Raw genomic sequence first — 13,487 nt, forward strand, 5'->3', positions numbered from 1 at the left:
CCACCCCCATGCCTTGATGTTCTCAGAAGGAAGGCTGAGAAGCATCCTTTTCAGAGATGTTAGGAGGACCAGGGATCTCATGAGGCAGAGGGTGGAGGGAACCTACTGTGATGTGGTTGACAATGTAAGGGAGTTGGTTCCTGGAGGAATACAGGAAAGTTGTTCTGGGTAGAAAAAGCCATGGGAATTTGGTGAGGAAATAAGCACAGAGCAGGATGGGATTGAGAGTGCGAGTGAGATGGCTGGAAGGCTTTTCCTCTTGATCAGAGGGATGTGATCCCTGCTGGGTTTCTGCAGACCTTGACAGCATTAGTAACTGTTCCTGCATGCTCTTGTTCTTTCACTGGTTAAAATTCAAATTTTATCTTCTGTAGGTCCTAGAGCCTGGACTTTTAAGAGTGATCTGCAGCTCCTGGGCCCCACTCAGATTCCACTTGACGGGCTAACAATGTATTCACTTGTGAAAGGAATGGGCAAGGAAGTAATTAGATTCAAAGAATAGGAAACCATGCTTTAGAATTAATTCCACCAAGGTACTAAAAATGTGTCCCCAGAGTCCACCCCGGGCACATGCTTGGAATTACTTTTCTCATACAGGTGCTGGGCTGTACCGGGAAGTCCCCAGTCAGATGTGTCACCAGCAAACACACAGCAGTGGTAAGACTGTTGACCTTCTTTTTTTTTTTTTTTTAATTTTTTTTTAACGTTTATTTATTTTTGAGACAGAGAGAGACAGAGCATGAACGGGGGAGGGGCAGAGAGAGAGGGAGACACAGAATCGGAAGCAGGCTCCAGGCTCTGAGCCATCAGCCCAGAGCCTGACGCGGGGCTCGAACTCACGGACCGCGAGATCGTGACCTGGCTGAAGTCGGACACTTAACCGACTGCGCCACCCAGGCGCCCCAAGACTGTTGACCTTCTGATCAGCGGAGCCCATCTGCTATAAAGAGTGACTGTTTGGGGCTTAACACTCAGGGACAGAACAGATGAAATGCAGTCTGGGTATTAGGTAGGCCATCCTCTGTTACCTTCAAAGTTGCCTGTGTCTCCTACCCATAGGAAGGCAGCTTCTCGTTCAAAGTGCTCTTGTCCAATTCTGTACTTCTGTCTTAGCCTCTACCTTTTATGCATCATAAAATGTAGAAGTCTCTACCTTCTTTGTTTTTAGCAATGGAAGTTACACATGATAATTACAGACATACTAGCAGAGAAATAGAAGCAAAGAGAAGAAAAAAAAGTCCTTGGTGGCACCACCCAGAAATAGCCAGACTAAATTTTGATAGTGCATTCATATATAATACAATAGATTACACATATAAAAATGAGAACATAATATATATGCTGATTTTCAACCTAATTTTTTTCCCTGGAAAAAATTTTATGACCATCTTGTCATGTCAAGAAAATCTTTTGTCAAAAAATTTTATGACATCTTTTCATGTCTACATCTACACAAGTGGCATTCAGAGTTTTTCAGGCAGTGAAAGCCTTTCATCAAATGTTAATTTTATCCTGGGCCCAGTGCAGGATGCCTGGGTAGCTCAGGTTGAGGCTAGGTGACAGCCAGAAGCTTCCAGGCCTGTCTTGGAGCAGGTCTACAAAATGAGCCCTCCGGGCCCAGTGTGTGAAATATAATTTGAAAAGCACTGATACATTTCCCCCCCCCCCCCAACTGGTTACACTAAACTGCAATTTTATCCATAGCCTCTTATTAAGTATTTAAATTGTTTCTGATTATTTTTATTACAAATAATTTATATGTATCTCTTTGTACTGCTATTGCCTTAGGATAAACTCTTAGAAACAGATTTTGGCAAATATTATTAAATTTCTCCCAGAAGTGTCTACAACTTATGGTTCCCGCCAGAAGTCTACAGACACGACTATCTTGTTATACCCTCCCAACCCGGAGAAGATTCCCCCTCTAACTCTTGTTACCTCATTGGTAAGATTTCATATCCAAATGTTTAATTCTTGCAATTGTTTAGTTAGTGGTCCAAAAGAGTATTTCTATGTATGGTCTGCTCATTTTTCTTTGTTTCTTAATAATTTGTTCATGTTCTTCGCCCGCTTTTTCTATTGGTATGTTCTTCTATCCTTGCCACAGTTCTTTACAAAAACAATATCACCCCTTTGTCTGTTGTATACAAATATTTTCTCACTTGTCATTTTGCTTCTTAAGCATGTGTACAATATTTATTATTTGTATAAATAGTTTTAAAGTTCTGATGTAGTGAAAACAACATTTATTTCCCTTATTGTTTTGCCTTGGGTGTTATTCCTAGGAAGATCTTTCTCTCACCAAGACTAAAAAAAAAAGTTTTACTCATACTCATCCCCTTTCAAGTTTAACATTTTTACTTTTTTCAATCCAACTGGCATTTACTTTATAATTAGCTGTGGCAGATAGCAGTCTAATATTTTTAAGGTGGCTAGACAACTATAATAACACCATATACTGAGTAATTCATTCTTTTCTAATTGACATGATTCCATACGCTTTCCATACATTATTCTGGTTTCAGTATCATGTTTTTTAAAATTATCAAACTTTTATATTATGTTTTAATATCTGGCATCACATATTTCTCTTCATTATTAACAGATGTTTTCCTAATTGTTCTTATATTTATTTATCCTAAAGGGCCTTGAAATGTCAACTTCTCTGGAGTGGCTGGCTAAGGAAACTACCACTTTAGTAAAAAGCATTAAAAAAAAAAATCAGTAAAATGTGGCCTCCCCTTCCCCTCTCCTTCCTTTGCTTTAGTTGCCATTGCCTTGTGGCTGCAAAGCCACATGTGACTCTGTGTGGCTTCCACCTGCTCCTGTTCTCCACAAAGCTGTGCTGCCTGGTGGGGAATTGCTTTCTGTTGTCTTCTCTTTGTTCAGTCACGTAAACCCTTAGCTCTGCCCCTCAGGGCTGCCCTTAAATTCCAATGAGCTGTGACATCAAGAGACTCTAGCATCGGGTTCCCTGTTCTCACCTGTACCTCTCCCCCAAACTCCTGCACGGCCATACAGCCTTCCTGGGGGTGTGGCGCCCATGTGTGCTAGGAATTCCTTGAAGTTTCTGGGATTTGGATGGCTTCTTTCCTTGGCTCCCACCCAGCTCCAGATCTCCTCTATTTTGACCAGGGCCAAGGTCAGACACTTAACAGACTGAGCCACCGAGGCACCCCAAGTGTCCTCGATTTCTATGGCTCTTCCATGACTTCAGAGGAATTGGCAGCGAGGAAGGGAAAACGGTTAATGTCGATTTCCAACTTTCATCTTTCCCCGAAGCCATTGGAGATGATTATTTTCTAAGTGCCCAACACTGAACCTCTATTAATTTTGTAGTGAGGAAATAAATTGCTTTACATCTTTAACAGAACACTGTGATATTCATTCCTGCCTTTTCTGTAATTTAGGACACTGTTCATAATATTGCACTGTTTCTAGAACTCGTCATATCTTCCATGAGCTAAACATTTGATTTTTTTTTTTAATCTAATGAGTATGGTGACATGGGTAACTGACCATGTTTTCCTTCTGTCTACGGATTCCCTAAGCCTCCACCTTCTGCCAAGCATCCTGAGACACCTCTCACATGTTTTCTTATATGATTTCCCTTCACTCATATTTCTGCACTTTGAAATACCCTGGTGTATGTGTTTTTTGTATGTCCCCACTCAAACCTTCCTGGGGCCTACTGGGCGTAAATACATAGATGAATGAATAAGTATATCACACTTTCGTATAGAGCATAAAATTTTCCCCATTTTCCTTCATCTCACTCCCTGCTTCCTTCTTTATCATAATCACTGAGGCAATGGTAGTGCCTAGAAAGCTCAGTAGTGGTCACATACCTTCACACACACACACACACACACACACACACACACACACACACAAACAAAAACAACCCTAGAAAAAGCCTAAAACAGGTGTAAATTATATTTTTAAATTGGTTTTAACTGCACACAACACATCAATATACCTTCTTGTATGTAAGTCCCTGTGGTCACTATGACTAGTCCAAATCCCATCCCCAGAAGTGAGGACTATTTGGTGTGTGTCCTTGGAAGCAATTGCTTATTACTTTCTTTTCTTTTCTTTCTTTCTTTCTTTCTTTCTTTCTTTCTTTCTTTCTTTCTTTCTTTCTTTCTTTCTTTCTTTCTTTCTTTCTTTTTACTATACATTGCTATCCCAATACCTCACTGAGAGGCAGGATATATGGTAGTCAAAGACACCCATGCTGTCTTGGGTTCAAACCTTGCCCCTACACCTACCAGCTGTGTGATCTTAGGCAAGTTACTTTAACTATCTGAATTGCAATTGTCCAGACTATAAGATTCAGATAATAATAGCATCTATCTCCCAGAGATGTTGTAAGAATTAAAGTACCTAACATTCATAAAGAGCTTAGAATCATGAATGGAATATAGTATGCAATCAATAAATCTAAGCTACTGAAACTTCTATATAGGCTAGCCAGCCATTCCTCCAACGAGGGAATCCCTGCTATTCTAAGCAACATTACCATAAACGACATGTGTGCATACTTGCATGCATGTGGGTGTTTGTCAAGAGAAGATACCAAAAAGTAGAATTCCTATGTCAAAGGGCACATGTGCCAATATTATCTGATATATTCAATAGATTCTGATGACATTAATTCTACTTATTCTAACGTTCTGCTTGTTCTGTTCATTTTGCTTTCTTAGTTGTAAACTACACAGAATGGTATTTTAAAGTATTATCTATTGGCCACTTTTTGACTTTTGTCCCATTTTCTATATTTGATTGCACCTCGTCTTTGTAGTCAAGATTTCACATTAGGTTCTTCATTTCATAAGTTTTCATGGGCTGCTTGGGAAAGCGTGGTATGGGTCACTGAACGTTGGGTTATTACTTGCTTTCAGGGGTCATGGAGGAAAGTAAGCTCTGCCCACGGGCAGAGTAATGGATAATTAGTCTCATGACTAGGTACCCATCACCCCTCCAAGGACTCATTGATTCCTAAGACCCCCAACTCTGTCTCTCCAAATCCAACACCCCCACGATTAGGAGGAAGAGACCTCCATCCCTGTTGCCTCTCTAGGGCAGGGGAGGCCAAAGGGAAAGGAAACATGCAGTGATCAACCCTCCTTGTTGTGCTCCAGAAATCACCCGTTGGTTTCCTTGAGTCCTTCCTGCCCTGGGCCTTTACACAATCTTAACCCTTCACCCACATTACTGTAGCCTGTGGGTACTGGCAACCGTGTGGCTTCAGTCTTCCCTCTGATCCATCTGCACCCTCCTAAGGATTCCTTACTATCACTGGATCAAGGAGAATGTTCTTTGTTTCCAGTATTGTTATGAATTAAAAAAAAATCTTTCCAATTATTTCTATGGTTTGGGAGTACAGAGGGCAAGGTGCTTGTTTCTGGAAAATGAGCAAGTTGAAGTGGGAATATTCATTTCTTGGGAGAGGTGTATGTGTCAACACTGCTCTAAAGGAAGAGGCCAGAGGCATTAGGGTCAAGGGAAATGGTCACAAAGTGGGCCCAGCGAACTACCCTCCTTAGTAGCTCTTGACCATCCGTGGGAACCATCAGCATTTCCCCAGGCATCCTGCCTCTCTTTCTACATCTTTATGGACAATCAGACCCATTAAATAGAAAGAAAGCAGAGAAGGAGAAAGTGGGAGGAAAAGAACCATAGAAGATATTAGTGAGAACAATCCCACTCTCACCCAAGGATGATTTCTTACAGAATAGTGCTTGGTTGAGCCAGCTCACCTCCTTGCAGGAACTTCATGGGGTAGACGATGGCATGGTATCTGTCTATGCTGAGGGACACCAGGACATAGGTAGAGGCATAGAGCAGCACAACCTGAAGACAGAAACGAGAGGGGGTGCATGACTTCATAGAAGTGAGGGAATCCACACAATGGGAAGAAGAATGTTCTGTGCTATTGAGAAACCTGCGCACCAAACCTAGGGAGGGATGAAGTTTGGGTGAGGGAGAGAAATGATTCACTCCCTGTGTCTACAAGCAGATTGCTGTTCTTGGTGCTGCACTTGTCACTGTTAGTCGTAGCTGGGGAGAATGCTTCCAGATCACCCTTCCTCACTCATTCATTTGGCTTCTTGGAGACTCCACATCTCAGGATCAGTCTCTCTTGACATTTGCATGGTACATTTGTTTGTAATTGACTTTTAAAGCTAACCTAATTTTCCCTGCCACAATTGACATTCCAGAATAATTAGAAACAAACGTTCATTTGCCTTTTATCAGTGTGAGTTGTTGAGAGACAATGGAAGGGATCTGGTTTCTGGGAGCCCATGTGCTGTTTAGAATCATTTATCATCATCTGCATTGACAGTCTCAGAGCTCACTTCCTCCTCCACTTCTCTGGTATAACTGTTCATTAAGGCCAGTCCTTGGGTCCCCCCCCCCTCCCCCCTTCCCACCCTCTCTTTTATTAACCTTACTCATGCCCTTTAATTATCCTGAGTACAGTGTTATTTGCATAGTTTGCAGAGAAGGAAATTGGGATATAAGAGGTTAACATCTCTCATGTTAAAAGTATAATCAAAATGTAATTAAATGAAATATTTCTGAAAGAATGATCAAGGTGGAAAGTTTTCAGGTAACTTTGAGCCTTATTTATACCAAGAGTCTAGTCATATCTCTGCTTTGTAACCTTTGGATCAATTCCAGAGCAGGGAAGAATAACTCAAAGACCAGAGTCTAAGGGTGAGTGTCTGAATCTCTCCTAAAAACAAAATAGAAATACCGTGACTTTGGCAATAACTTTTGTCTGAATTTATACCTTATTGTTCTTTCTCTCATTCAGAAAAATAACAATCAACTATGTTATTGTTCTCTATTATTTTTATTTGTATAACACCACCGCAAATGCGTCCTGGCACTAATGTTGTGGAAGGTGCCACAGGGTGGGAGTTCTGATTAAAGATTGAAGGCTTTCCTGAGGGATATAAGAAGAAATTCTCCTCTTGCTAAAAAGATGCAATATGGACAGGGAGAAGAATTTTGGCCAAATTTAACCAAAAAATTTAGACAACAGTCTTCTTAGAGAAAAGTGGGATTTGTACGTGTGACCTATGAATTCAGAACTATTAAGGATGGCCACACACAGCATAGGAGGTGGCATTCGAGGAATATGAGAAAGAAAGCTCCCAAGGGCAGAACTCTATGGGATGGAACATCTTGGTGAGAAGGTCGTAAGAATCTCAGCCATCTTTGACTGTGTTGAGTGACTGTGACCTTGAGGAACTTGCCAACACAAGTTCAGAATTTGAAGCAAGATGAAAAAGGTCACAATAAGGAGTGGCTGGAGGAGTAGGCGATGTTAACACAAAGAGATGTACTTTCAGACAGTCAAAAAGAGTAGTTAATTTCAAGGGTCTTCAAACATGTAGGCAGGGTAAAAAAAAAAATTAAAGGTTACATAAAAGAAATGCATCTCAAATTGTCATGCCTCTTTTTTACAAAAATAAATGCCAGAAAACAGCATAAAAACATGTTCAGAGTTTTGAAAGAAAAATTATGATCCAAGAATTTTGTAAATATCATTTCTGTGCCAAGGCACAGAATAGTTTTCTTAAATGTATAAAAAAAGAAAGTATAACATCACATAATCTCCTGAAAAATCTTCCTTGAGGAAATATTTCTGCTGACTGAGCATTGTTTAAAAATTAAGAACTCTAGAAGAGGGATGGGATTGAATAATAATAGCTATGGTAAGCAATGAGTCCCCCCAAATCCCACAAAATGTTTACAACATCATTATGAATATAGTTAGGAAACATTCCAGGGAAAAATCTGGGGAATTGAGTGAGAAGAGAGAGTAGAAGGAAAGAAATCATATTATATATTTCCATTTGGTCATTTTAGACATCTCTGTTGTTTTTTACTTTGATAGAGACATATTACATTTAAAAATTAAAGATAAGCTTTGACATAAAATAAAAGGGGGGAAAATAATTTATTAGCTTCTTACGGCTATTGTAACAAATCACCACAAGCTTCATGGTTTAAACCAGCATAAATGCACTTTCTTACACTTCTAGAGACTAGAAGTCCATAATCAGTTACACTGGGTCAAAAATTAAGGTGTTGGCAGGGCCACCCTCCCTCCACAAGCCCCAGAGGAGAATCCATTCCTTGCCTCTTTCAGCTGAAGGTGGCTGCCAGTATTCTTTGACTCGTGGCCACACCAATCTCATCTCTGAGTCTATGGTTACAATGGCTCTTCTGTCTGTTTGTCAAATCTCCCCCCTTCCCTTTAATAAAGGATATATGTAATTACACTTGAACTCATCAACATAATCCAGAATAATCTCCCCATTCAAATTCCTGGACTTAATTACATCTGCAGAGTCCTTTTTTGCCATATAAAGTAATATATATAGGTTTCAGGGTTTAGAATTTGGATTTGGGGGTGCCATTTTTCAGCCTACCACAATTAACAACCAAGCAGGAAGGAAAAAAAAAACATGTAAATAAAAAAATTAAGACAGAAAGATTAAAATGAGGTGACTTCAATAACACCAAACACTATTTGTCTCCATAAATATAAATGACTTAACCTCCTTGACTAAAACAAAGACTATGTACAAGACCCTTCCACAAATCTAACTGTATACTGTGTTGAAAATAAGCCTCTCAGTCCAAATTATTATCAAAGTTTAAAAATAGAGTGATGGCCAAAGGCATAGGAAAAACTAAAATCAAAAGAAGGCATTTACTACAATACTACTATTTGACAAATTAAATTCAAAGCAAACTGTACTACATGGGACAAAGGGATTATTTTTATTGATACAATACATAATGATGACAGAATATTAATAAACTTATATGTAACAAGTAACATAATACTAAATATGCATAACTAAAATGTTCAAAGACTTACCAAGTATAAAACACAATAATACATAGAAATAATTAAACACATTTAAAAAATAATACACATTATTGTAAAATATCTAGGCAACATTTCAAAAATTGATCATAAAATAAACTACCAAGAAAAAAAATCCCTCAATAGATTTCAAAATTATACAATTTATATAATTTGCATATTTAAAACAACAAGCAATAAAAACTGAAATCAGTATCATGTTATTTTTTTTTAAATACCACTTGGAAATTTAAACACCCTTGTAATTAACTTGAGTCAAGAAGGAAATCAAAGTACAATTATAGTCAATTCATAAATGTCAACAATGAAAATTCTACACATCAACAACATATGGGATACCATTTGGATAACAGATGGCAGATTGAGGACATATGTCTGAATTCTCACTACCCCACCCCTCTATTCTGACAAAAATGACCTAGGAAATATAAAACCAAAGAAAATCTTGCACAGAAGTTGAGACTTAAATGCAGCAAACTTAGAAAAATTTTATTTAGAAAAATACCAGATTGGATTCATGTAAAGGAGGATCCCTGGATTGACTTAAAAAATTAATATACTTTATTTTTTAGAGCAATTTTAGATTCATAGAAAAAAGGATAGTTTCCACCTCCATCCCCAACTTTTCCCCATTATTAACATCTTACGTGTGGTCCATTTGTTAAATTTGATGATCCAATATCAATACATTACCATTAAAGTCCATACTTGTGTTGTATAGTTCTATGGGTTTTGACAAATGAATAATGTCCCCTATCAATGATTCATACAGAAAAGCTTCACTGTCCTAAAAATGCCTTGTACTTTACCTAGTCTATCTTGCCAAATCCCTAGCAACCACTGATATTTTTACTGTCTCCATAGTTTCCTTTTTCCAGAACATCATATAGTTATCATACTTCTGTAGCCTTTTCAGACTGACTTCTTTTACTTAGCAAAGTTCATGTAAGATTCCCCCATGACTTTTCATGGCTTGATAGCCCATTATGTTTTATTGTTAAATAGTATTCCATGATATGGAAGTACCAAAGTTTTTTTTTTTTTTATCCTTTCAGCATTTGAGGAACATCTTACTACCAATTTTTGACAATTATGAATAAAGTTGCTATAACATTCTTGTGCAAGTTTGTGTGAACATAAGCCATCAACTCAATTGGATATATATCTAGGAGCACAATTGCTATCTTGCACGATAAGAGTATTTTCTCTTTGTTTTTAATCTTTATGTCCTTATTTTGAGAGAGTGTGTGTGTGCAAGCAGGGGAGGGGGAAACAGAGAGAAAGAGAGAGAAAGGAAGAATCCCAAGCAGGCTCCACACTGTCAGCACAGAGCCTGACACAGGATTTGATCCCGTGGGATCATGATCTGAGATGCTGGGATCATGATCTGAGTCGAAATAAAGAGTTGGACATTTAAGCAACTGAGGCACCCATGTGTCCCAAGAGTATTTTCAATTTTTTAAGAAACTTCAGCAAAATGGCTGTACCATTTTGCACTCCTACAAACAGCACTAGCATTTTGTATCATCAGTTGTTTGGATTTTAGTCATTCTAATAAGTATGTAGTGCTTTCTCATTTTAATTTGCAATTCCCTAATGCCATATAATGTTTCTTTTGATATGCTTGTTCATTATCTATATATCTTCTCTGGTTAGCTGTCTGTTCAGATAGTTTGCCTATTTTTAAGTGGGCTGTTTCCTTACTGTTGAGTTTTAAGAGGTCTGTGTGTGCGTGCGTGTGTGTATGTGTGTGTGTGTGTATACATTTTTTTAGAGAGAGAGTGAAGGGAGGAAGGGGCAGAGGGGGCGGAGAGAGAGAGAGAGAGAGAGAGAGAGAGAGAGAGAGAGAGAGAGAATCTTAAGCAGGCTCCACGCTCAGCACAGAGCCTAACACAGGGCTCGATCCCATGACCTTGGGATACTGACCTGAACCAAAATCAAGAGTCCCATGCTCAACCAACTGAGCCCCACCTAGGCATCCAGGTCTGGTATATTTTGGACACAAATTCTTTATCAAGTGTGTTTTGCAAACATTTTTTTCTCATTCTGTGCCTTGTCTTTTCTATCTCTTAACAGTGTCTTTTGCAGAGAAATTTGAAATTTTCATAAAATCAAACTTTTCATTTTTTTTCTTTCTTGGGTTGCGCTTTTGGTGTTATACCTAAAAAGTCACGGAGAAATCCTAAGTACCCTAGCTTCTCTCCTATGTTTTCCTCTAATAGTTTTATAGCATGCATATTTCATTCAAGTCTATGATCCATATTGAGTTAGTTTTTGTGAAAGGTGTAAGGTTTGTAGTTAGATGATTATTATTTTTTTAATGTGGATATCCCATGACTCTAGCAGTATTTCTTGAAGAGGCTGTTTTTTTCTCCATTGAACTGTCTTTGCTCCTTTGTCAAAGATCAGTTGACTTTTTGTGTGCATTTGTTTCTGGGCCTATATTCTGTTCCACTGATCTATTTGTTGATTCTTTTGCGAATATCATGCTGTCTTGATTTAGCTGTAGCTTTATAGTAAGTCTTGAAATCAAATAGTATCAGTCTTTCATTTGTGTTCTTCAGTATTGTGTTGGCTATTCTGTGTCTTTCACCTTTCCACATAAATTTTAGAGTTTGTCTATATCTATAAAATAACTTGGTGAGCTTTTTATTGGGATTGCATTGAATTTATAAATTGGAGTAGAATTGACATCTTAATAATAGTGAGACTTCCTTTCTATGAACATAGAATAACTATCCATTTATTTGGATATTCTTTGATTTCTTTGATCAAGTATTGTAGTTTTCTTCATACTGATCTTGCATGTATTTTATTAGATTTATACGTAAGCTTTCATATTTTTGGTGCTAACATAAATGGTATTGTGTTTTTAATTTTAAATTCAAATTGCTTATTGCTGGCATATAAAAACACAATTGACTTTTGTTTACTAATCTTATATTCTGTAATCTTGTTATTTTCACTTAATAAGCCCATAGGTTCTCTGTGGTTTTGTTTGGTTTTGTTTTTTTGTCAATTCTTTCAGATTGTCTACATAGACAATCTTGTCATATGTGAACAAAGATATTATTTCACCTTTCCTGATCTGTATACCTTTTATTTATTTTTCTTGTCCTGTTGAGTTAGTGGGACTTCAGTATTATGCTGAATAGGAGTAGTGAGAGTGAACATCCTTGCTTTGCTCTCAATCTTATGAAAGAAGCATCCAGTTTCTCACCATTAAGTATGAGGTTAGCTGTAGCTTTTGGTAGATGTTCTTGTATCAAGTTCAGGAAATTTTCCTCCATGAAGAGTTTACTGAGAGTTTTTATCATGAATTGATATTGGATTTTATCAAATGATTTTTTGGTATTTATTGAAATGATCATATACTTTTTCTTCTTTGTCTTTTGAGATAATGGATTACATCAATTGATTTTCAAAGGTCGAACCAGCTTTTTATACATGGAATAAATTCCACTTGACCATGGTATGTAGTTCTTTTTATAAATACTTTGATTCAATTGCTAGTATTTGTTGATAATTTTTACATCTATTTTCACAAGAAATATAGGTCTATAGTTTTCCTTTCCAGTAATTCTTCTGTCTGTTTTTGATGTTAGGATAATGCTGGACTCACAGAATGAGTTAGGAAACATTCCCTTTGCTTCTGTGTTCTAGAAAAATTAGCAACTTATTGGTATAATTTCTTCCTTAAATATTTGGTAGAATTCACCAGTAAACCCATCTAGGCCTGGTGCTTTCTTTCTCGGAAGATTATTAATTATTAATTAAATTTGTTTCATAGATACAGGCCTACTCATCTTGTCTATTTTTCCTTATATGAGTTTTGGTAGATTGTGTCTTTCAAGGATTTGGTCCATTTCAAGTAAATTATCAAAGTTTCAGGCATATAGTTCATAACATTCCTTTATTATCTTTTTAAAATCTATAGGATCAGTAGTAATTAACCCTCTTTCATTTTTAATATTAACCATTTGTGCCAACCCTCTTCTTTTGTTTACTGTCACTAGAAGTTTATCAATTTTATTATCTCTCCAAAGAACCAGCTTATAGTTTCATTGATTTTCACTGTTGATTTACTGTTTCAATTTTAGTAATTTGTGCTCTAGTTTTTATCATTTAAAAAATTCTACTTGCTTTAGGTATACATTGTCTGTTTTCTCTAGTTTCCTAAGGTAGAAGATTAGATTATTAATTTTAGATCTTTTTTCTTGACTAATACAAGAATTTAATGCTATAAATTTCTCCAAAAGCACTGTTTTTATTGTCCTACAAATTATGATAAGTTGTATTTTCATGTTTAATTTTACCCACATGTTACCTAGAGTGGGTCTAATCCCCCAGAATATTGAGATTGGCCAGCTATCCTTCTGTTATTCATTTCTGGTTTAATTCTAATTTGGTCTGAGAGCATACTTTGTGCTATTTCCACTCTTTTACATTGTTAAGGTGTATTTTATGGTCCAGGATGTAATTTCCCTTGTTGAATGTTCCATGTGAGTTTGATAAGAATAAGTATTCTGCCTTGTTGGATGAAGTGTTGTGTAAATGCCAATTAGGTCAATTT

General features: G+C 37.2%; 1 protein-coding gene across 1 annotated transcript in view; it reads right to left on the reverse strand.

The window, feature by feature from the left end:
- NPSR1 (neuropeptide S receptor 1) overlaps window positions 1-13,487 on the reverse strand; it is a 155,295-nt gene that overhangs the window by 42,228 nt on the left and 99,580 nt on the right. Inside the window, exon 4 of the mRNA XM_040472277.1 lies at window positions 5,763-5,856. Coding sequence (XP_040328211.1) covers window positions 5,763-5,856 — 94 coding nt within the window. The remainder of the gene's footprint in view (window positions 1-5,762; window positions 5,857-13,487) is intronic.

Source organism: Herpailurus yagouaroundi, unplaced genomic scaffold (genome assembly GCF_014898765.1).
Source record: "Herpailurus yagouaroundi ecotype Mexico unplaced genomic scaffold, PumYag 100, whole genome shotgun sequence".
Taxonomy (NCBI): domain Eukaryota; kingdom Metazoa; phylum Chordata; class Mammalia; order Carnivora; family Felidae; genus Herpailurus; species Herpailurus yagouaroundi.